Genomic DNA, 25,248 nt, shown 5'->3' with positions numbered 1-25,248 from the left:
TTAAGGAGAGGGAATCCTGGGAACCTCCTTGTTTCTCCACCCGTCTCTCCTTGAACACAGGATTTTTTTTTTTCTGCCTCAGTTTCCCTGCTGCATTAATCAGAGGACACTCTCACTCCACCCTCACACAAGAAACGACACCAACAGCTTGGTCAAGCCCATGAGGGCCCAGGGAGGGAATTTCAGAATGTAAAGGTGGTCGCTTATTCCTTTTCCCACGTTCCTTCCAGACTCTAGCAGGACAGGGACTTGGAAGTGGACACTGAGATTGGGGGAAGAGAGTGGTGAAAGGTAGGGCAGGGGATGGGAGGGGAGATACCCATGCCTTCTGCTAGGGAAACAAGAAGCTGGGCCAAAGGGCCTCATGGCTGGGGGAGGTCTGCTCGTCCTCAGTAGCCTAGTCAGCTTTAATGCTTCAACTTCTGCCCCCATCCCGGGCCCCTCCCTGTGCCCCTTGCCCTTTTCTCACTTATCATTTGAAGATGAGAAAATGGGGAGGGGGGAGTGAGGTTATTGTGGCCCTAGAATAGAGCTGCACTGACCCTGGAGGGGGTGGTAGCTGGTCCTAAGCAAAGATTAGAGGGAATAATGTAAATGGAGTCCTTGGGGACACAAATAAGTAGAGAGGTACAGGAAGAGTAGCTTGATTTTTTGAGTTTTGTCAAACTCTTTATGATCTGCTGAAAAACGGCTTAATATGTCCTTCAAACTGGACATATTCCGGCCTCTATATCTTGCATCTCTCTCCTACCCTACCATACCTTCTGTTTCTTCCTCACCACCTGCTAACAAGAGACCTACAGTTTCAGAAAAACACCGTGGAGTGCAAGGACATAGAGGAGCAGAACAGGCCTTGACACTTAAAGAACGGGAGACTTCAGGGAGGTCTGGGGTGGAGACGTGCTGCTGGAAACCCAGCAGTTAGTGGTTTCCTCTCCTGCTTCCTCTTCTGTGGGTTTTCTCCTCCCTGGGGGAAGGCCTATCTCTCTCCTTGCCAGTGAGGAGATATATTCAGTGTTTGCTCCCTTGAATTGTAAGATCCTGTAAGGTCGTCAAATGATTCCATGAATGTGTGTGTTGGGGGGGGGGGTGTCTTCCATGGATGACCCTCAGATTCTGCACACAAGATCCCTTCCATCTGAGGAAAGGAGGCCAAAACAGCCCTATTCTTAGGGTCCTCTTCTGTTCCAGCTGATCAATGTCCATCAGAGAATCTGCCCCACAAAGATCTCCTTTCTGGGAGACACCTCAGGCAAATGGGGCCAGCCCTGAGCTCAAACAGGTTTTGGCAGCTTCTTGCCTTTTTCTCTCCTACAGCTTTATGGCTAGAGCTGGCTTGATCATCAATATTGACTTTGGCTGGCTGGCATGGCTACCCACAAGGTATTTCGCCTCAGTTTACCAGATGACAGGTAATGCTGCCCTCTCCTGGTATTATCCAGCAGTGTCCCCTGGGCTGTACCCCCAAATCCTGCATCAGAGGTTTCCCTCTAGTCTCATCTCCTTACCCCTGCTTTTCTCCTGTCTCAGTATCTACCCTTTCCTTCAAAGGGTGGCTTTTTTTTTTTCACTCCCTCTAGTTCCTTGGCTTGGTAAACCAGTCCCTAATCTCTTTTCACCCCAGATTGGAAGGTGTGTCCCTCCCTGCCACGCCTTAAGAGTTGTGACGGTCTTTTCCAGGTTTCCATAGCTCCATTGCTCAACAGTTTGCCAGGGGTAACCATTAACCTAGTCCTTAACTCCCTCCCCCACCTTTCTTGCTAGAGGGGATTTTCCAAACATTGTTTAGCAGAGCCGGGTTAACCCACCATTTTCTCTAACCTCTTGAATGGGATCTCCCCATCAGGATTCCTAGGACAAAGCTGGATAGGAAGGTGAATTTTAAGGGATCTGTTTCTTATTTTATTTTTTATTTGTTTTTTTAAAAAAAGATCTTATTTGTCAGAGAGAGAAGGTGGGCACAAGCAGGGGGAGCGGCAGGCTGAGAGTGAAGCAGGCTCGCCTGAGCAAGGAGCCTCATGTGGGACTCTGTCACAGGTCCCTGGGATCATGACCTGAGCTGAAGGCAGATGCTTAACTGACTGAGCCACCCAGGCGTCCCAAGGGATCTGTTTTTTAAAGTATGTATTTATTTGTCTCCCTCATAATCTCACACACACTAAAAAGCAAGCTTCATGAAGCCCATACTTAATTAATGTTCAGTATTTTGAGTCTACCACCTGGCTCAGAGTAGGCACTAAATAGTTGCTGGGTGAATAAATGACACCCCTCTGTCTTTAAGGCTGTGGGTGTGTGTGCACCTGCAGAGGGGTGTAGACATGTCTCAATGGGGGTGTAGTTGTTACCAGGTCTACTTCTCTCCCCCAGAATTTGGTGTAATTTGAGTGCTTTTACCTCCTCTGGGGAGACCAAAATTAAAATTAGGCCCAGTAGTGCCCTCGTGGGGGTGGTCATACCCTGCACCAAGGAAATAGGCAAAGGAGGACTAAGATAGGAGTCTCACTTACTTCTGCTTATTTATTTGAAATACGCAGAAGCTCTTACTAGTTTACCAGGCACTGTCCTAAGCTTTCATAAATATCAGTGGGTACAATTTTTTTTTAAAGATTTTATTTATTTATTTGTCAGAGAGAGCACAAGCAGGGGTAGCAATAGGCAGAGACAGAGGGAGAAGCAGGCTTCCTACTGAGCCGCGCGGTACTCAATTCCAGGAACCTGGGATAAGGACCTGAGCCGAAGGCAGATGCTTTACCAAAGTTGAGCCACCCAGGCGTCCCTCATGGGTACAAATATTAATTTAGAGTTGTTGGCACAGGCTTAATTAATGTTGCTTATCTCCACTCTCCAGAAAAACATGCAACTCCCCTGTGCCCCTTTAGCCAGCTCCCCGCCAATACCCCTAGACCAGTTCCCTGGGTTCTGACTCAGGCTCCGCTTCCGACTTTCTCACGGATTCTACCTCGCGTCAATCAAAGCCCAGAAATCCGGAAGACCAGAGGCCGGAAGGATAAGCACGGCACAGGCGGGAAGTTTGAACGTTCTGGCACCGCCCCATATGCGAATAGGCCAATCAGTGTCCAGCCGTCCTAGTAACTGCTATTCTCTTTCACGCGCGCTCGGTTGGATCTCCAGGCAGGATCCAGATCTCTCTGACCAATAGCCGCTAAGAAGGGCGGGGCGTGTGCGCGCGCACCCCGTCCTCACGCAGGTATGCCCCTCCTGCGGGGGTAAGGCTGTAAGTGACGCGGTTTCGCGCACGTAGCGACCCAGGTGACTAAAAACGCGGGAAAACGCCGCGAATTGCCCACGGCTGGGGTAGGAAAGTCAAGAGGTTAGGGGTGCGGTCGTAGGGGTGTGGTTGGTAATGGCGGAGAGAGGAGAGGTACAGACAACCCGCACAGGGCCCTCCAGCCAAAGTACAACCTCCGGACGACCGAAATGAGGGCGGCGCGAGTGGAGTTTTGCAGTCTGGACTTAAGTGATGTACCTGAGAAGTCGCCCGTCAAAATGTCCCACAAATGTTAAAAACAAAATGTTTCCGCAGCTCTCCCCGGCCCTCGCAGCCCTGCGCCTCAGCCCCCTTCCAGAAGTCCTGGGTGGATTTGCGTTTCTGCGCACCCCCTACCCCAGACTCTTCGCAGTGAAACTTCGCCCCTGAACCGCCTTCATTTTTCTGCTCCCGCAGAGCCTCCAAGGTCATGGCCTACATCGTCAGAGCGATCCCAGGCAGGACGCCGCAGTGCCCGGTGCCCGGGGCCGCCTCGGCCAGCTTTCCCAGCCCGGCCCCGGTGCCAGGCCACCGGGAGGCCGAGGAGGAGGAGGAGGACAATGAGCAGGAGCCAGCGGAGGTCTCTGGGGCGGCTTTGTCAGCAGCAGGCGCTTGGATCCGGAGAGTGGGGCTTCGGTTGGACTCTCGTCGGGATGTTAGAATAAATGGGCTGGGGAGCGCCTGGGTGGCTCAGTCTTTAAGCGTTTGCCTTCGGTTCAGGGCGTGATCCCAGGGTCCTGGGATCGAGCCCCGCATCGGGCTCCCTGCTCTGCTGGGAGCCTGCTTCTTCCTCTCCCACTCCCCCTGCTTGTGTTCCCTCTCTCTCTGGCTGTCTCTCTGTCAAATAAAATCTTTAATAAAAAAAATAATAATAATAAATGGGCTGGGAAGAGCAAGCTAGTCGCTTACCTCTGCTCTTTTTCACACTTACTGAATGGGGATGATGATGACTATCTCAGGGATTTGATAAAATGATTACAATTAAGCAAGACATGCCTTAACCCTGCATAACCCAGTTCCAATATCTGTTTCCTTTCTTCCTCCCCGGACAGATCCATCTGTGTGTCCTGTGGACTTCAGGATTCCTGGGCATTGCCTATTACGACACTAGTGACTCCACCATCCACTTCATGCCAGATGCCCCAGATCATGAAAGTCTCAAGCTTCTCCAGAGAGGTAGGGGCAGATCCATGGGTTCCTCTACTCTGGGACTGGACCTGTGTTTCACTCATATATCCTCACCTGACTCAATCTGTTTTATTATTTGACTCTTAGAGGCTCTCTCTGTTGTTTGTAGAAATTCATTTCATTACTCAAGGAACATTTATTAGGTGTTTACAGTGTATCAGGTGCTGGACATATAGTCCTGGGCAAAACAGTCATGTCTGTCCTTCAGAGGTTTATAGTCTAGTGACAATCTCCAGGCCACTCCTCTTCCCTCCTACCATCCTGCCAGTCTTACTACCCTTTTCCAAAACATCATGCCTAACCCGTACTTATGCTCCCAATGTGCAGAGCACCCCTTACTTTTAGAGGGAGGAAATGAGGGTGTTTTTTTGTTTGTTTTTTGAGGGGTTTCTTGGAGGGGTTAGAGGGAAATAGCAAGGGGAGGGCTATGGGTTCCTTCTTAGAGGATAAAGATCCTTTAACTCATTTGGTCTCCATTCTCCTTCTAAGTGTTGGATGAAATCAATCCCCGGTCTATTGTTACGAGTGCTAAACAGGATGAGAATATGGCTCGGTTTCTAGGGAAGCTTGGTAAGGACTGGGTAAAGGGAAAAGCGAAAATGGGGGAAGGACTAAACTGTGGAATATTCCGGGAGACTAAAGGGCTTTGGAGGGAGCTACAGCCAGGAGGCTAGAGTTGGGTGAGTAGGAAGGTGGGACAGAAGCAGGGGACTGAGATGTCCGGACTGATGGCCCTTTCTTTGCTTCCCCCACAGCCTCCCAGGAGCACAAAGAACCTAAGAGACCTGAAATCATATTTTTGCCAAGTGTGGATTTTGGTACTTCCTTGCTCTGCCCAGCCCCCCATCCCAGTTTCCCTACCATTTCTCCTTACTCCAGCCCCATCATCAGAAGTCTTCCCTTAGCTTTATCTCATCCTAACCTCTGTGTTCTCCAAGCCCCATAACCAGTGTCCTCAAGATCTCTCCTGCTCCCTAACCTTTAATAACCTGAAACCTTGTGAAACTTCCACATAGACAAGTCTAGGGATGAGGGCCTTCCCTGAGAAGAAGGAGTGGTGACACTTTGTGGATAGCTTTGATTATTGGAATTTTCACCTTTTAGACCAAGCCATTTGTCCCTTAAAAAAAAAAAAAAAAAAGTGACTCTGATGATCCATAAGGTACTTACATCACCTTCCCAGGCTTGGAAAAAGGATAGGAAATGTTCTATCCTAATTAGATGTTAAGACATTAGTGTTATTCATTCCTCTGTTAATGATGATCTTTTTGACATCAAATACCAAATAGATACCTTCCTAAGTCACTTATCTTTCTCAGGTTGTGCTCTCAGCCAAAGATCTTTATATTAAATATAAAAGAGAGAATTAGACTGAATCTGAAGATTTGGTTCTTGTTCCAGCTTTCCATTAACTCCCTGTAGCAGCTTGGCAAGTCACATCATCTCTTGCTTCTACTGTGTCGTTTTTTTGTTTTGTTTTGTTTGTTTGTTTGTTTTTGGTTTTATTTATTTGTTAGAGAGTATTGTCTCATTCTTAAAATGGGGTGAAAAATTGGGCTTCATTACCTTTCTCTCCTATGCCTCTCCCAAAATAGGTCTGGAGATAAGCAAACAGCGCCTCCTTTCTGGAAACTATGCCTTCATTCCAGACTCCATGACTACCACTGAGAAAATCCTCTTCCTCTCTTCCGTTATTCCCTTTGACTGCCTCCTCACGGTGAGAACGGTCTGGGATGCAGGGGCTGGGATGCAGCAGGCTGGGGGAAGGGACAAGCACCTCATTCCTAAGGTTGAATCCTAGGAAGTATTAGTCCAGCCCTGGAAAATAATAGTTTTCCCTGGTGTTGTCCAGCCTTGAGACATTGGGATTGACCTCAACTCCATTCCTGATCCCCTCCCAGGTTCGGGCGCTTGGAGGGTTGCTCAAGTTCCTGGGTCGAAGAAGAATTGGGGTTGAACTGGAAGACTATAACGTCAGCGTCCCCATCCTGGGCTTTAAGAAATTTGTGTTGTAGGTGATTTACCCTAACCTCAAGCAAAGTTAGGTGGGATTGGGAGGCCTGAATAGTAAGACGGGGTTGGGGTAGGAGGAGTGGGCAGTGCCCCATCAGGTAAAGTGCTCTAGAACACATAGGAGCACCTGAAGGGGATGTGGAGGTCTGGGGAGACGACTGAGAAGGGTGGAACTTAGCAATGAACTCACACTGTCCCTACCCCAGCCACCTTCCCTTTTGCTTGTTTTCTGTCCTCAGGACCCATTTGGTGAGCATAGATCAAGACACGTACAGGTAAGGAGATGGAGGCAGGCTGTCGTCTCTGGGGAGGGAAAGGGATTAAGTTTAATGCTCTAATAATCCTAAAGAGGCTCTAGTTTCTTTAATCCTGGGGTTATTAAGGTCTGTCTCCTTGAAGGAAAGGGAAGAGAGGGCTAAGAGAAAGGAAGAAAAACACAAAGGTGTCAAATAGATATCCTACCTTCCTGAGTGCGGGGACAGACTTTACAACACTTGATCTCAGGAGTGTATTCCCAACCTCCATTCCATTTTCTCAGTTCCCTTTAAAAACCCAAGTTACATCAGACTCCTCCATTTCTCCCTGACAGCGTTCTGCAGATATTTAAGAGTGAGTCCCATCCCTCAGTGTACAAAGTGGCCAGTGGACTGAAGGAGGGGCTCAGCCTCTTTGGTAGGTATGCCCCTTCCCTCATCCCATACTGCGGAAGCCTGCCAGAAAAGCAACTCCCTCCAAACACGTGTCCCAGCCCTTCTCTTCCCACTTCACTCCCACTGCCAGATGTCTCTTCCACTCCCATCCATCTCTCTTATCCTCTTTGTACTCTCCCTGAGCTTGGGCATCTCCCCTCGCCCACTGTTACCCAGTGTCGTTTGCCTATGCTCTCTGACTTTACCAATTCCATGTTCATTCCTTGGGCTTGTATGGATGTTTCTGCTAGTTGTGCACCTGTCCAGGGACTTGGGGAGGCCCCGTGTATAGAGAGGGTTACATAACTGCCTTTATTTTATTGGCATTGAGTCTTTATCAGTTGTTTCTGCTTTAGGGTGTAGTGGGGACATCGCCCCAAGTATCCACATGGTTTCACTGTGCATATCTCGGTGGATTGTGTCTAATGTTTACATATATGTGTTGGGCTCTTTGTGGTTCCAACTACAACCAGTCTGTGTATTTTTCTGGCTGACTGTTCCTGGGAGTGCCCATCCCTCCCCTAAGCCCATGTAAGGTAATCCTGGCTCAGACTTCTGGCCAGGCGCTGGCTTTAGCTGCCTTTGTGTTCTGTATCTGGGGAACGCCCCCAGGCCAGCCTGCCCAAAACCCGAACCTTTGGCCCGGATGCCTCGGTTTAGACACATTCACACATTCCTTTCCCTGTCCCTCCCTTGTAACACGCTTACTCCCTGCCCCTGCTCCCCGCAGGAATCCTCAACAGATGCCGTTGTAAGTGGGGAGAGAAGCTGCTCAGGTGAGTCTGACAGGCATGCCACAGGCTCATGCATGCAGTCTATAGGCTCACATACACCACTCTCTCCGGTAGTAATAAAAACAACTGCCCTTTCCCAGATGCTGGCTAAATGCATTGAATCCTTACAACAACCCCCTGTGGTAGCTAGTTGTCCATTGATGATGTAGACTTGCGTGCACACAAGCAGCAGAAACACAGTCCCGAAACACTAATGCACGCATGATAATATCTTTTTCTTTTTTATTGGAGTGTAGTTGACATACAATATTATATTAGTTTTAGGTGTACAACATAGTGATTCAACGTTTATATACATTATGAAGTGATCACCACGATAAATCTAGCTACCATCTGTCACCATGGAAAGTTGTTACAGTATTATTAACTATATTCCTTATGCTGTACATTGTTTTTTTTTTTTAATAACTGGAAGTTTCTACCTCATATGGTAGGACTTTATTTTATTTATTTATTTTTAAAGATTTTATTTATTCATTTGACAGAGAGAGTGGGAGCACAAGCAGGGGGAACGGCAGGCAGAGGGAGAGGGAGAAGCAGACTCCTCATGGAGCAGGAGGGACTCGATCCCAGGACCCTGGGATCATGACCTGAGCTGAAGGCAGATCCTTAATGGACCGAGCCACCAAAGTGCCCTGGGTTTTATTTTTTTTTTTTAAGATTTTTAAAAAATATTTTATTTATTTAAGAGAGAGAGAAAGGAGCAGAGGGAGAAGGACAAACAGACTCCCTCCTGAGCAGGGAGACTGACACAGGGCTGATCTCAGGACCCCGAGATCATGACCTGAGCCAAAGTCAGATGCTCAACTGAATGAGCCACCCAGGCACCCCTGAAAGATTTTTTTATTTTAAGTACAATATACCCCCCAACGTGGGGCTCCAACTCACTCTCCCAAGATCGAAAGTCACATGCTCTACTGACCGAGCCAGCCAGGCACCCCACATGGTAGTATCTTTAATTATAAAAACCATACTTCAAATTTGAGCTGTTCTCTGATGACTTTCAAAATTGAGTCTCTAGTTCCAACTTCCATATGTGGAGTGTGTACCCCACATCATCCCCACTTGCAGTTTCCATAGGCCATAGGCAGTTCAAACTCAGAGCGTCTAAACTGATCCCCACTGGACCCGTTCCTCTTCGTGCATCCTTTTTTTCTGGCTAATGGCATTGCTGGCAATACTGCTTCTCAAGCGCCGGACCTTGGATTGATGCTTCTCCTTCACCCTTCATATTCAATTATTCACTAAGGCCTATTGATTCTCAGCCATCTCTCTCCCTCTTCCCACTGCTCTAATTCTGGCTATAATCATTTCCAACCTGGAGCATCACAGTCACCTTCAAATTGGTCTCTCTGCTTGTAATCTCTTTTTCTAATCTGTCCTTCCTTCCAAAATACTTGTCATTCCAAAGTAGATACCTGAACACCTCACTCCACTTTTTTAAACCTTAAGTAGAAACAAAGTAACATAAACCTCAGGAGGCTTCCCCATTCCCTGCGGGAGTGAAGACCGACATCTTTAGCAGTGTGGTGTTCAAAGCCCCTCGCATTCACCTCAGCTTAAATCTCCATGATTATCTTCTCGAGCCTGGCCCAAATCCTTTCTCACTGGATCCACCCTATATTCCAGCCATTTGGGCCACTTTTTGTCATGGAAATACACCAAGCCTGTGTTTATGCAGTTCCTTCTGGAAAGTCTTTCCTCTTCAAGGTGCAAGCCCAGTACAGTTTCCGTGAAACTTTCACAAGCGCCTGTAAGGAGACCGACACGCACCTTCCCGTTTGCTTAGTGCCTGTTTATGTTTTGTGCCTGCACAGTCACATCAGCTTAGAGTTAGCTGTCAGCGAACCTGCTCGCTCTCATAACTGCAAGCTCCATATAGCAGTCATGCTTGTGACCTCAGTGCCTGGCACGGCCTTGGATGTGGTACAAGTGAGCACGGTACATAGATGCAAGCACACTGGTCACATCATCTCTGCAAACTCAGAGCTGAAAGCTTTGCTGGCCCACAGATGCGCAATTCTTTCCCCACCTCACCTGCCCTGCACTGTGTCTTTTGGAGGTTAATTTAGGATAATCCCTAAGGTCATCTCCCGGTAATTGGGATCATTTAATTACCCCCACATTCTACAGGTGCAGATCTCTCAGCCAGGGATGAGAGGGAAGGAATTCTTAGGGGAGAAGAGAACAGAGTTAAAGGTGGGTAGGAGTACAGATCCCCCACGTAGGTTCCAGCAGGGCATGGAATCATAACCTGAATTATGAACTAAGGACCCAATTGGCCCACCTGGACAGGGCACCAGGAAGGTGACTGAATGTCACAGTATGCTTTGAAGAGCACTGTCCTAGCTGTCTGCAGACCTGAGTTTGAGACCCAGCTATACTTACTAGCATGATGACTTTGGATAAGCTGCTTATTCTCTAAGGGCTTCATTTTCTCAGCTGTAAAATTAGGAGGTTTAGCTTGACTAAGATTTCTACTGGCACGAGCAATACATGAGTCAGAAAAACATCAGGATTTTACAAAACAGGCAGCTTGGCAAAGCTCTCCAAGCAGGGAGGACAGGTATCACAGTCTGGCCTACACTGTGGCAGGTGGAGCTGCCTGTGGCTAAGGAGCAGGGGTGCCTAAAACCCACCCTCGAATCCCACTCAACCCTCCGCTTCACTCTAACCTGAGGTTTTCTTTTCTTTCTTTCTTTCTTTCTTTTTTTTTTTTTTTATTATTTATTTGACAGAGATAGAGACAGCCAGCGAGAGAGGGAACACAAGCAGGGGGAGTGGGAGAGGAAGAAGCAGGCTCATAGCGGAGGAGCCTGATGTGGGGCTCGATCCCATAACGCTGGGGTCACGCCCTGAGCCGAAGGCAGACGCTTAACTGCTGTGCCACCCAGGCGCCCCTAACCTGAGGTTTTCTAACCCGGGGTAACTGGGCCTTAACTATAGTGTGAGATGCATATCCTCAGGGCCCATTGTCTCCACAGGTTGCTTCTTACACAAGATAGCATGCTCTAATGCAGAAAGGAATTCATGGGCTCACAGGTCCTTGCAGAGTCTCACATTCTTCACAGCCATAGAAAGACAGGGACAGCCAGAATTAGACAAACCCAGATGAAACATTTCTTATTATATACTAATTTAATTTATTAGAAAGTACTTCAGGCACACAAAAGGAGGAAGTGATGATGATGATGATGATGATGATGATGATGATGATATAAACCTCTTTGTTTGCACCTGCAAATTTAAGAATAAGACAATATTATTAAAGGGGTGCCTGGCTGGCTCAGTTGGTAAAGCATGTGACTTTTGATCTTGGGGTTGTGAGTTCAAGCTCCGCATTGGGCATAGAGCTTCCTTAAAAAAGGAGGGGGTCCTGGGTGGCTCAGTTGGTTCAGCGTCTGACTTTGGCTCAGGTCATCATCTCATGGCCCTGGGATGGAGGTCCTGCATCAGGCTCCCCACTTAGCAGGGAGTCTGCTTGTTCCTCTGCCCCCCCCCATGTTCCTGCTCTCTCTCTCTCAAATAAATAAATACATAAATTTAAAAGTAAAAAAAAAAAAAATAAAGACGCTGTTGTTGAAGCCTCTTAAGTGTCCCTTCCCAATCCTTTTTTCTCTGCAGAGATGACCATTATCATGAATTGAGGACTTACCATTCCACATGGAATGGCTATATACTTTTACAGAAGAACAGGAAAAGACGAACGTCTGTGCTATTACACCCAGAGGCACTTTCACGGCCAAATGCAGATAAACTCATGCTGACTCACCCTCTCCTACTCAGCTGCAGAGAAAGCTAGAGTGTTGGCACACAAATACCTCAATAGGCTGCTCTCCCTCTAAATATTGACAAGCTCCATTGCATATCCACATGGAATGACACATGGTCATTCAAAACACATCCATCAAAACCATGATAAACAGAGTCGTGCTCACATGCAGAGATTTTTAGTAGATATGTGTAAACACACCAGCATAGATAGGACACTGGGCTTGCCAGTACAGATACGTATCACCACAATCCCCAGGGCCCTCCAAACACACACTTACACAAATTGAGATCAAGACAATGATGAGGAGGCACCTGGGTGGCTCAGTTGGTTAGGTGACCCCAGAGTCCCAGGATCGAGCCCTGCATTGGGCTCCCTGCTTAGCGAGGAATCTGAATCTCCCTCTGACCCTCCCTCCTCCTCGTGCTCGCTCTCTCTCACTCTCCCTCAAATAAATAAAATATTAAAAAAAAAAATGATGAGAACAGATGTAATCTCTGGTCCCCCCTACTTCATCCCTCACTTCTAGACTGTGGTTCACACGTCCAACTCTGGACCTGGGAGAGTTAAATTCTCGGCTGGATGTCATTCAGTTTTTCCTCCTACCTCAGAATCTGGACATGGCTCAAATGCTGCATCGGTTGCTGGGTCATATCAAGAATGTGCCTGTGAGCCCAGGGTGGGGCAGGGAGGTGGGGAGGGAGCTTGAGGGTCAATAGTGGACATTGGGCGTCTTGAGGGGCACTAGAGTGGGAGAAGGAAAACAGTGGCCGTCCCCTTGTCTGACTGTAGCTGATTCTGAAACGGATGAAGCTGTCCCACACCAAGGCCAGCGACTGGCAAGTTCTGTACAAGGTAAGGCCTCCCTTCTAGAAGCCCAGAGGTCCAGGTTAAGCCTCTCAGCAGGCAGTCCAGACCCTCTGTACTCTGCTTACCCATCCAACTTTATCCCAACACGTTAACAACAACTCTGTATTATGGAAACTGTCAAAAAAATTTAGAATAATGAACTCCCACATACCCACCATGCAGCTTTAACACCTAGACTGATACCAATCTTGTTTCATTTATGTCTTCTTCCCCTTTCCCCTTCCTGGATTAGTTTGAAGCAGTTCCCAGCCATCATATCATTTCATCCATAACTATTTTAGCATGATTTCTAAAAGAAAATTAATTTAAAAAAAGGATAACAGGGGCACCTGGGTGGCTCAGTCGTTAAGCGTTTGCCTTCGGCTCAGGGCGTGATCCCAGGGTCCTGGGATCGAGCCCCGCATCGGGCTCCCTGCTCCGCTGGGAGCCTGCTTCCTCTCCCACTCCCCCTGCTTGTGTTCCCTCTCTCACTGGCTGTCTCTCTCTCTGTCAAATAAATAAAAGTCTTAAAAAAAAAAAGAATAACAATACCATGATCTTACTAACAATTAGCATAATTGTTGAATATCATCAATTATCTGATGTTCACATTTCTAATCCTCTCTTAAATGTCATGATTTAAAAAAAATACATTTTGTTTGATTAGCATGCAAATATGTTCAACATACGGCAATGGGATGATGTCTCTTGAAATCCCCTTTGTGGGTTCCTTTTTCATTTTACTGTTCTCCTTCCATCTCTATCTCAATCTTCAGCTCTCTTTTTCCCCATGCAAGTTATTTGGTGAAGAAGTTGGATTGTTTGTCCAGTAGAGTTTTCCTTAAGCTGGATTTTGCGGATTACATTCTATATGTGTTTTTGACATGTTTTACTCTCTTCTAGATTTTTTTGTAAATAGTTGAATCTAGAAGATTGTTGAAATCCACGTTTGATTTTTTTTCAATGTTGTTTTATAAGCAGAGGAATATAATGCCTGATATGTCTGTCTCTCCTTTTGTGATGTTAGCAGCTTTTGATGTTTAATACCTAAGTCCATTAATTCCGTAGGGATTGCAAAGTAGCGTTATTCTGTCATTCTTTCTCCATTTATTAGTCTGAATGTTTCTGTAAAGAGAAATCTCCTCTCATCTGCTTTTGGTTACTCAGTGGTACATTTCATATCATAGAAATCGCTTGATTTTCTCCCCTGCCTTTACTTACCAGCACTCAGCATATAGGAAATTATTAGTTCCCTAACATGCCCCAAGGTAGCCAGCGTGTTTTTTGTTGTTGTTTTAATATCATCACGAACTCAGATTTACACATGTGTTTCAGTCCACTGCATTTTTAATCTTTCTACATGTTCAGCTTATTCCATCTGTGGCCAATGGGAGCCTCTTCATGTTGGCTTCTGAGTCCTTTAAACATGACCCCCAGACGTCCCCACTTGTTAGCTTCCCTCCTGCTCTCTGGCTTGACAAGATGTACCAGATATGTCATTTATATCTACTGGTTCTTTCTTTTTTAAAAAATTTTATTTATTTAGGGGCGCCTGGGTGGCTCAGTCGTTAAGCATCTGCCTTCGGCTCAGGGCGTGATCCCGGCGTTATGAGACCGAGTCCCACATCAGGCTCTTCTGCTAGGAGCCTGCTTCTTCCTCTCCCACTCCCCCTGCTTGTGTTCCCTCTCTCGCTGGCTGTCTTTCTCTCTCCAATAAATAAATTAAAATCTTTTAAAATTTATTTATTTATTTATTTATTTATTTATTTATTTATTTATTTATTTTAAGTAATCTCTACACCCAAGGCAGGGCTTGAAATCAACCCTGAGATCAGGAGTTGTGTGCTGTACTGACTGAGCCAGCCAGACGCCCATACATCTCTTGGTTCTGACCCAGAACCAGATACTTCTCCAAAGAGCCCTGGTTCCTTTTAGTGAAAAATGGCATTTCTGTATCACAGTCTAAATCCTAGAGGGTGCATGGCATGTTTTGCTTATTGCTTTAAAGGCTTTTCTACAGAATATCTAGAAATTTTTAAAAAGTAAAATACATGATAAATTAGTACTGATGCGAACAATTTAAACTCAGAAGCACAGGGTTCTCACGTTGTATATTCCTATACTATCCTCTTCAACATTTCTTCTTCCATAGCGGAGATTCTGGTTCTCAATAACACCAGTAATGCTAAGATTAGAATATCACTCATTTGCCTTTTCTTACATTACATCCACAACAATCTTAGTATAGCAATACCAACACTACTACCAACGAGATTATTGCTGAAAATAATTTAAGAAATGTTGGGGGGAGAAGGGAAGTTCTTTTTGCCTCTACTAAGGATACAGCCAAATTACTGTGTTTTAGTCACTTAGAATAGTTCCTCTCTGTTTGCTTATGTCACTATCTAAATATACATTTATGTTCATTTGTTTCATTCTATTTTTTATTTTTAGGAATTGGTTTTTTAAATTTAATTTACCTTTATAATTATGTAAAACATTTACACAGTTCCAAAATGTAATCTCCCAAACAAGGGCTAGGCAACTAATTCTTGTTTCTTTTTCCCCCTTTCCACCTATAGATAACATTTTCTTAAAAAAAAAATTTAAGATTTATCCTTCTGTTGTTTTGTTTTAATTTCTTTTTTTTTTTTAATAATTTAAGACGTAAAGAAAAGCTGCAAAAATTGTACAGGGTGTTCTTAAATACCTTTCACTCAGCTTCCCTTAATGTTAACATCTTATAAAAAATGTTAACATGTTACATCACTGTAGTCCAAATATCTCATAAATATTTTATGAGTTATAATTCAATGCTATCATTGTTTATTTTTGCTCAAATTTTTCTAGCTTAGATCCTTGAGAGTTCTTTTCAGATTGACTTTTAATGTGCCCATTTGGCCTTCAGATTGGCTTTTCAAATTCATACAGGATTTGATAATGCCTTTCTGACATGGCCCCCAGTCCATTTTTGAACACTCCCTAACTTTCTACCACTACAAGATGCTCCAGGCTCATCTTACATTTTCCTTGCCCCAGCCCTGGAATCAACCATTTCTCCAAGGAGTCCTGGTTACTTTCTTTGAAGAATAGTATTAGAAACCAAGGTCTGGACACTGGATGTGGTTATTGCTACTGGGGTATCTGTCACTTCTCACCACAGACAGAGCTAAGAAATAAATCCATGTGGGCGCCTGGGTAGCGCAGTCGTTAAAGCGTCTGCCTTCGGCTCAGGGCGTGATCCCGGCGTTCCGGGATCGAGTCCCACATCGGGCTCCTCCGCTGGGAGCCTGCTTCTTCCTCTCTCACTCGCCTGCTGTGTTCCCTCTCTCGCTGGCTGTCTCTCTGTCACATAAATAAATAAAATCTTAAAAAAAAAAAAAAAAGAAAGAAAGAAATCCATGTATGCTATATGCTAACCCATGCATTCGCATCTATATTCCTGAATTGATCTATTGATATATTAAAGAACCCACGAGTTCATACTCATACCTCTGATTCCAGGTCAATACCACAGGGTATTCCTCCTTTCCTCATTTGCAACTTCCTTCTCTGACAGTGTGAAACCCATTTCTCATTACCTACAGCAGTTTCCTATGAACATGAGCAGTTGTATGTAACTATTTGTATATTCCATTCCCACTACTCGACATTCATCCTCTGCTTCAGCCAGGCCGGCTCTGCATTTGGGCACTCTGCCGAGGAGACCCACTGTGTTCTGCTTAGTATAGTGTGGTGTTTAAAAGCCGGACAACTGGGTTCAAATCGCAGCTCTTTTATTTACTCTGTGAGCCCTTGAGCAAATTATGTTATTTCTTTGTGCTTCAGGTTGCTGGTCTATAAAATGGAGATAATGCTAGTCCCTATCTCCTCAGATTATTTTGAGGAATGAATGAAATTAATATATGTGAAGACTTTAGAACATTGCCTGTCACTTAGTAAGCATTCAGGAAGTAAGCATTCCGGAAGTGTTAGCTCTTCTTCCCACTGCTATTTGCCCGTGCTCTTGCTCTCAACAATACCCTCCTTCCTTTGAATAGCCTTATTCATGACCCAGTTTGGTTCCTTTTTTTTGTTTTTGAAAGTGAGAGAGATGCATAAGCACACTCTCGGTGGCCCGTGAAGATGGCGGTGGGCAGAGGGAGAGGGAGAGAGAGAATCTCAAGCAGGCTCCATACCCAGCGTGGAACCTGACTCCAGACTGAATTCCAGGACCCTGAGATCATTGCCTGAGCCGAAATCAAGAGTCAGATGCCCAATGAACTGAGTCACCCAAGGGCCCCTCGTTTTCTTTTCTCTGTAAAGATATCCCCAACGATGTTAGCCCATATTAGTCTTATTCTCTGAGCTTCCTTAATTTTAGTCAGTTTCATAACTTGATCAATCTGTCTTGTGGGGTAGGCATTGTTTTTGCTGCTTGTTTGTTTCCGTCATTGCTAGATTGTAAACCCTTTGATTTATATACTTGTGTCCTCTGCCACCGAGTAAGGCTCAGTAGATGTCAGTGTGTTCACTCAGTTGAACGTTGGCAGGGCACTAACCTTCACCCTGGGGAGTTAACTGTCACTGACTCTCACCCTCCTCTCTCCCTGCTCCCTCACCTCAGTGCCGTCGTGCCTGCCCCTTCTGCTCATGTACTTCTCTGCCTTTCATACCCCCACTTCTCTGTCTCCTTCCTCAATATGAAGTCCTCTCCCCTATTAAATAACCTACCACTTTACTTTTAAATCTTCTGGGTGTATTTCTGTCTTCCTCACTAGACCACGAACTCATCCGAGACAGGGGCCATATTTTAGTTCTTCGTGGCCTCACTGTTGAGTGGAGTGCCTGACACAGAGTTTTACAGAGGCCATCTCCTCACTTGTTGTTTCTTCTTTGCCCTTGAGATCTTCTGTCTTTCTCATGTGTTTTCTCCTCTGTCCTTCCCTGTCGCCTCAGCCCACCTTCTGTCCATTTCTGCTACAGACTGTGTACAGTGCCCTGGGTCTGAGGGATGCCTGCCGCTCCCTGCCCCAGGCCATCCAGCTCTTTCAGGACATTGCCCAAGAGTTCTCTGATGACCTGCACCATATTGCCAGCCTCATTGGGAAGGTGGTGAGTGGAAGAAAGAGGCAGAGCTCCTAGGGACCTAGGGGAGAAAGGTGGGATTGGAGGGTGGAGAAGGACCGGGCTCTGGGGAATGTGGTGTTGAAGATGGGAGACATCAAGGTCATTTGGATGACCAAACAATGGGATGGTGAGAGGAGGGGGCAGAACATCAGAGACATGCTTGGAGGGTTAGGGTCAAAGCAGGAAATGAAAGGAGAATAGAAGCCCAAGGAGAGGTGAGGAACAGGACTGGGGATGGTTCTGGGTGATGAGCAACTGGACTTTTTATCTCCTCAGGTGGACTTTGAGGGCAGTCTTGCTGAAAATCGCTTCACAGTCCTCCCCAACATAGATCCTGACATTGATGAAAGTGAGTGTTGGGTGTGCAGTTGGGCCTGTGAGCCCTGAAACACGAGCCCACCCAGTGACGGGGTACCATCATCAGTAGGTGGCCACTGCAACCAGGGATAACCATGGCACAGGGTGGGAACCTTACTTTTGATACCCCCACATCTTCCACCCTCCTAGAAAAACGAAGGCTGATGGGACTTCCCAGTTTCCTCACTGAGGTCGCCCGGAAGGAGCTAGAGAATCTGGACTCCCGTATTCCTTCATGCAGTGTCATCTACATCCCTCTGGTGAGGGCAGGAGGGTGGGTGTAACCCCCAGGGATCTTTTATGGGAGATATTAAACTTTTGAAGGACACACTGCTAGATGAGAAAACTCCTGGAGAAGCCTGAAGAACATGAACACCCTGTGGTAGCTTTAAGCCCCCGAGGGAAGCACTGTCGAATTCAGGGGTCTCTGGTGTCCTCCAGGGAGATACGGTGCCCCGTACTTTACTCCCTGTTTTACCTCTTTACTCTCTTCAGATTGGCTTCCTTCTCTCTATTCCCCGCCTGCCTTCCATGGTAGAGGCCAGTGACTTTGAGATTGAAGGACTGGACTTCATGGTAAGACCCTTGACCTCTTTAGGGGATGATAAGAGAAATAAGTCAGCAGCTGAGGGAGGGCCTTAACCCATCAGCACTGTCCAATATGGGATGTCTCTTCTATAGTTCTACTTTGATCCTTACCAGCTCTGAGATAAAAGGGAAAGAAGTCAGGGTAGGAAAGAAATGAAAGACCTGTACTCTGAAAACCATAAAACCTCGATGAAAGAAGTTGAAGACACAAAAGAATGGAAAAGCATTCCATGCTCTGGAGTTGGAAGAACAAATATTGTTCAAATGTCTATACTACCCAAAGCAATCTACAGATTTAATGCAATCCCCATCAGAATACCAACAGCATTTTTCACAGAACTAGAACAAACAATCCTAAAATTGGTACGGAACATAAAAGGCCCCAAGTAGCTCAAGCAATCTTGAAAAAAACAAAACAAAACTGGAGTTATCACAATTCCAGAGTTCAAGTTGTATTACAAAGTTGTAGTAATCGAAATAGTATGAAGTTAGCACAAAAATAGGCATGTAAATCAGTGGAATAGAGCAGAAAGCTCAGAAATAAACCCATGATTATACAGTCAATTTTTTTTTCCAAGATTTTATTTAATGGGGCGCCTGGGTGGCTCAGTTGGTTAAGTATCTGCCTTTGCCTCAGGCCATGATCTCAGGGTCCTAGGATTGAGCCCTGTGTTGGGCTCTCTGCTCAGTGGGGAGTCTGCTTCTCCCTCTGCCCCTTCTCTCCCTTCCCTCCTCCCCCACTCCCGGCTTGTGCTCTCTCTCTCACATAGATAAATAAAATAAGGCGCCCCTGGTCAATTAATCTTTAACAAAGCAGGAAAGAATATGCAATGGGGAAAAGACATTCTCTTCAACAAATGGTGTTGGGAAAATTGGACAGCTGTATGCAAAATAATGAAACTGGGCCACTTTCTTACACCATACACAAAAATAAACTCAAAATGGATTAAGGACCTTAATGTGAGACATGAAACCATAAAAATCCTAGAAGAGAGCACAGGTAGTAATTTATCTGACATTGGTCATTGCAACATCTTTCTAGATATGTCTCCTGAGGCAAGGAAAACAAAAGCAAAAATAAACTATTGGGACTACATAGGGCCGCCTGGGTGGGTCAGTCTGTTAAGCTTCTGAGTCTTGGTTTTGGCTCAGGTCGTGAGATCAAGCCCTGCGTTGGGCTCCTTGCTCAGCACAGAGTATGCTTGTCCTTCTCCCTTCCCCTCTGCCCCTCCCCTCACTTGTGCTCTCTCTCTAAAATAAATAAGTAAATCAATCAATAAATCTTTAAACTACTGGGACTATGTCAAAATAAGAAGCTTCTGCACAGCAAAGGAAACAACCGGTAAAAGACGACCTGCTGAATGGCAGAAGATATTTGCAAATGACATACCCAATAGAGGGTTAGTATCCAAAAGATATAAAGAACTTAAGGGGTGTTTGGCATGAGACTCTTGATCTCAGGGTTGTGAGTTCAAGCTCCACGTTGGGTGTAGAAATTACTTAAATAAATAAAACTTAAAGTATATAATTCAACACCAAAACACCCAAATAATACAATTTAAAAATAGGTAGAAGACACGTTCAGACATTTGTCCAAAGAAGACACATCCCAATGGCCAATAGACACAGGAAAAGATGCTCAACATCACTGATCGTCAGGGAAATGCAAACCAAAACTACAATGAGGGGCGCCTGGGTGGCTCAGTCGTTTAAGTGGGCCCACTCTTGATTTTGACTCTGATCACAATCCCAGGGTCATGAGATCGAGCCCTGCAGTGGGCTCTGCACTCAGCACGGAGTCTGCTTCTCTCCCTCTCCTGCTGCCCCTCCCCTCTCTCCCTCTCAAATACATAAATAAATAAATCTTAAAAAAAAAAAAAACCCACAGTGAGATATCACCTCATACCTGTTAGGATGGCTAAAATAAAAAAATCAAAAACTCAAGAAACAACAAGCGTTGGCAAGGACGTGGAGAAAAAGGATCCCTCACTGTTGGTGGGGTTGTAAACTGGTGCAGCCACTGTGCAAAACAGTATGGAAGTTCCTCAAGAAATTAAAAATAGAACTACCCTATGATCCAGGAATTGCACTACTGAGTATTTACCCAAATGTACCCAAGGAACACAAAACCGTGCACCTCTGTGTTGATAGCAGCATTGTCTACAATAGCCAAGCTGTGGAAGCAGCCCAAGTGTTCACTGACAGATGAATGGAAAAAGAAGATGTGGTGTTGCATACGATGGAATGTTACTCAGCAATAAAAAAAGAATGAAATCTTACCATTTGCAATGGCATGGAGTATTATGCTAAGTGAAATAAGCCAGTCAGAGAAAGACAAATTCCATACGATTTCACCGTATGGGGAATTTAAGAAACAAAACAAATGGACAAAGAGAAAAAGAGACAAACCAAAAAACAGACTCATAACTATACATAACTGTAGAGAACAAAATGATGGTTACAGGGGTGGGGGGTAGTGGTGGGTGGGGGATGAGTGAAACAGGTGAAGGGGGATTAAGAGTCCGCTCACCTTGACCAGCACAGAGTAATGTGCAGAATTGTTGAGTAATGTACACCTGAAACTAATAAAACACTGTATGTTAACTATACTGGAATTAAAAAAAAAAAAGAGTTGTAGAAATCATCAAGGGAAGGTCTTATAAAGATGAATATTTGGGGGGTGGAGCCTGAGTGGTCAGTTAAGCATCCAACTCTTGATTTCGGCTCAGGTCATGATCTCAGGGTTATGAGATCAAGCCCTGCCTTAGGCTCCATACTGAGCAAGGAACCTGCTTAAGATTTTCTCTCCCTCTCTCTCTCTCTGCCCCTTTCCCCCAACCCACTCCCTCTCTCTCTTAAAAAAAAAAAAAAAAGAAGAATATTTGGGTGATGAACTTATAAAGAAAATAAGGAATTGATTCCCGGAAAGGTCAGAATAGAGGTGATTTTGAGGAGTTGGAGAGGTTCGTGATTAGGTTGGCTCTCTGGGATAGCTGACAAAATTGTAGTTTTTTAATCTACTTTTCAACCTACATGGTTGGTTACAAGGGTATTTGCCTCATAATAATTCCTTAAGCCATATATTTGTTTTATGCAGTTTTCTGTATCTGTTATATTTTTAAGTAAAAGTTTTTTAAAAGAAAAAAAAAGTCAGGGTGGGGCCGGAGGTGGTGTTAGAGAGGATGGGGACCAAGAATGCAAAGCCCACAGCTTTGAGCCCTTGTTCCCAGTTTCTGTCAGAGGAGAAGCTGCACTATCGCAGTGCTCGAACCAAGGAGCTGGATGCATTGCTGGGGGATCTGCACTGTGACATCCGCGGTGAGGAGAAGCGAAGCGCTGGAGGGGAGCGGGCAGCTTGGAGGACAGTCTAAGAGGCTCCTTTCTTTCTGCTCTCCCTCTCACTCTAACTCTGCACCTTTTCCCCTCAATGTCTTGGGGTGTCTCAGACTATATCTGCAAGCCTGTTTCCAGGTGTCTGCTGCCTTCTTTGTCTCTTCATTTTCCCCTGGAGCTGATGCCCAGCTCCCTCCCTCCCCTGCCTCCAGACCAGGAGACCCTGTGGATGTACCAGCTGCAGTGCCAGGTGCTGGCAAGGGCCGCTGTCTTGAGCCGGGTGTTAGACCTTGCCTCCCGCCTGGATGTCCTGCTGGCTCTTGCCAGTGCTGCCCGGGACTATGGCTACTCAAGGCCCCGTTACTCCCCCCAACTCCTGGGGGTCCGAATCCAGAATGGCAGGTGAGAACAGAAGAGGGTGGAGGCATAGACACAAGGAGCCCAAAGGCCCCATCTTCTGGTGGCTTCATTCATCTGCATTCAGGGGCCACGGGGGAGGTACCTTTCTACCCACTGCAGACATCCTCTGATGGAACTCTGTGCCCGAACCTTCGTGCCCAACTCTGCAGAATGTGGTGGGGACAGAGGGAGAGTCAAAGTCATCACTGGACCCAACTCCTCAGGGAAGAGCATATACCTCAAACAGGTGAGGACAGTCCCTGCACACTGGGCCTCTGGCATCTTCTTCATTGTCTCCATCTCCCACCCGCCTGCAAACCCAGGTCCCTGCAGCTCCTGCCTGGTGTTCTGACCTGACCGGTCATGGAAAGGCCATCGTGCTCACCCCCTGCTCCTTGCATGTTCTCCTCTCTACTTGAGGGAGAGCCGTGCTCTAACAGATCCCTCTGTGCCCTGAAAGCCTCTCCCATCTCTGAACAGGTCCGTGCTGTTCCCGTGTGCCTCTGCCCCCTCTCCTGCCTTCTTTTCTGATTCTAAAGAGAGCTGAGGGGGCTATCCTCTCCTATTAAACTGTGCCCGCTCCTCCTTGATCTATAATTCACCCCTCAGCCTTGCCTCACCCTCACCCCCACCCCGGCCCACACCACCAGGCCCAAGACCCTGTCTCCTCCATATTTAGGTAGGCTTGATCACGTTCATGGCGCTGGTGGGCAGCTTTGTGCCAGCAGAGGAAGCCGAAATCGGGGCTGTAGACGCCATCTTCACCCGAATCCACAGCTGTGAATCCATCTCCCTGGGCCTCTCCACCTTCATGCTCGACCTCAACCAGGTCAAAGGGAGGAAACGGGGGTGGGACTGGGGGAGGGTGTTAATGAGGAAGGAACTCTATTTTTGAAAAATGATCAGAACACGAAAACTATTCCCTCGTGCTGTCTGTATTAGGGGCGGGGAGCACCGAGTTCAGGGACTGGGAGAATCAACACCGTGAACCTTTACTGAACCGTTGCTTTGCATGAGGCCCTGTTGGCAATGAAAGGATGAACAAAACACGAGTCTCACCATTCATGAACTTGCAGTCCAGTAGGGTGGACACACACAGGCAGCCTTCCTCCCAGGCAGACTGCGGTCAGTGCCTTGCAGGCCTTGAACACTACTGAAATTCTCCCTTGTGCACATGGTGCCCAGCAGGTGGCGAAAGCAGTGAACAATGCCACCAAGCAGTCTCTGGTCCTCATTGACGAATTTGGAAAGGGAACCAACACGGTGAGGAGACAAACTGATGAGAAACCGAGGAGGGGAAAATGGGGGGGGGGGCAGCTCAGGAGAGGAATGGGGGTATGTGGGCAGAAAAGAAACAGGAAAGCGCAAGACGGGGACGGCTAGGGCAGGTGGAGAGGTGTACACGGGGACACCTGTGGCTCCGTACCCTCCCCCCGCCCTGTGCAGGTGGATGGGCTCGCGCTTCTGGCCGCTGTCCTACGACACTGGCTGGCACTTGGACCCATGTGCCCTCACATCTTTGTGGCCACCAACTTTCTGAGCCTTGTTCAGCTCCAGCTGCTGCCACAGGGGCCTCTTGTGCAGTACTTGGTAAGGACACCAATCCAGCCATCTAGGGGTCCCTAGGATGAGCACTTCCCAGAACCCAGAACAGGCTCCTCAGAACAGAGGCTTCCTTCCCGTTTCTCACTCCCCACAGGGATCGGCCCAGGGTTTCAGGGCAGGACGCAGAGTGATTCATGATACGCTGTCCCTTTCTATTTCTTTTAAGACCATGGAGACCTGTGAGGATGGGGACGACCTAGTCTTCTTCTATCAGGTGTGTGAAGGTATTGCCAAGGCCAGCCATGCCTCCCACACAGCTGCCCAGGCGGGGCTTCCTGACCAACTCCTTACTCGTGGCAAGGAGGTGAGAGCCAAAGGTCAAACACCTCTGTCAGGGCTCCCTACCATTGTGACTGCTCCTCTCAGGAGCCTGGCTTTCTGGTCCATGGGATTTCTGACCCTTTTTTTTCCCGTTCTCTTACCCAACTCCCTCACCCCCACCTCCCACCCCCCACTTCTTGTTGCCAGGTCTCAGACTTGATCCGCAGCGGGAAACCCATAAAGCCTGTCAAGGAGTTGCTAAAGGAGAAGCAAATGGAAAAGTGAGCCTGCGGACCAGTGTCCTGGTTCTTTCCAGCATGTTCTGCAGCTCTTCTCCCCATTTCAGGGACCCAGACAGCCCCTTTGTCCTTCAAAGGCCCATGATTTGTTTCTGAAATCCCTAAATTTTCCTGGGTTCCCCATGCCACAGCCTCTCCCTTCTGCGTGGGGACTCAGTTTTCTATTCTGTCATAAACCCCGCTATCCTCTCTCCCCTCAGTTACCAGACGTTAGTAGACAAATTTCTGAAACTGGATTTGGAAGATCCCAACTTGGACCTGGACCTTTTCATGAGTCAGGAAGTGCTGCCTGCTGCCACCGCCATCCTTTGAGAGCCCTTCCTTGGCCCTCCTCCACCTCCTGAGAACCCAGCCGGCTGGCATGCCCCCTCTGTTTCCACATCTCCCTCAGACCCAGAATTCTCAGCTTTCCTGGAAATTTTGTTTCATATTAGGAATAAAGTTTACTTCAAAGTTATTGTTTCTTTCGACCAGCCAATACAAAACAAAAGAATGAGAACGAGATAAAACACCAAGCGAAGTCCACAGAGGGGCCTGCCCTGCCTCATTAAAAACACAGGGACCCGGGGTGCCTGGCTGGTGCAGTCGGGAGAGTGCGACTCTTAATCTTGGGGTCATGGGTTCAAGCCACACGTTGGGCATAGAGATTACTAAAAATAAATCCGCTTACACACACACACATACACAGTGACACTGCTGTAGGAAGACACCTGGGTTCCACCCC

The 25,248-nt window shown here is 46.7% G+C and overlaps 1 protein-coding gene across 7 annotated transcripts; it reads left to right on the top strand.

Annotated features, from left to right (window-relative positions):
* The first annotated feature begins 1,299 nt into the window (after positions 1-1,299).
* On the top strand, positions 1,300-24,981 carry MSH5 (mutS homolog 5). 7 transcript variants are annotated; one of them, XM_040644813.1, is made up of 25 exons: positions 1,312-1,412; positions 3,686-3,848; positions 4,321-4,444; positions 4,946-5,026; positions 5,212-5,274; positions 6,052-6,173; positions 6,358-6,467; positions 6,709-6,744; positions 7,059-7,141; positions 7,889-7,934; positions 12,254-12,392; positions 12,517-12,579; positions 17,512-17,667; positions 17,959-18,031; positions 18,190-18,299; positions 18,535-18,615; positions 21,858-21,945; positions 22,173-22,362; positions 22,480-22,606; positions 23,039-23,188; positions 23,548-23,622; positions 23,806-23,949; positions 24,131-24,268; positions 24,433-24,506; positions 24,725-24,981. In XM_040644813.1, the coding sequence occupies exons 1-25, from the start codon at positions 1,369-1,371 to the stop codon at positions 24,834-24,836; spliced, it is 2,592 nt and encodes an 863-aa protein (XP_040500747.1). In that variant the 5' UTR covers positions 1,312-1,368; the 3' UTR covers positions 24,837-24,981. The 7 variants fall into 7 exon arrangements, 6 of the variants coding, with proteins under 6 accessions (XP_040500753.1, XP_040500747.1, XP_040500749.1 ...); XM_040644815.1 differs by having other exon boundaries at positions 1,313-1,412; positions 17,539-17,667; XM_040644816.1 differs by lacking the exon at positions 1,312-1,412 and adding an exon at positions 3,170-3,270.
* The last annotated feature ends 267 nt before the right edge of the window (positions 24,982-25,248 follow it).

Source organism: Ursus maritimus, unplaced genomic scaffold, assembly GCF_017311325.1.
Source record: "Ursus maritimus isolate PB19 unplaced genomic scaffold, ASM1731132v1 scaffold_30, whole genome shotgun sequence".
NCBI lineage: Eukaryota > Metazoa > Chordata > Mammalia > Carnivora > Ursidae > Ursus > Ursus maritimus.
The sequence above is the reverse complement of the archived record's forward strand: the minus strand, read 5'-3'. Positions and strand labels throughout refer to the sequence as shown.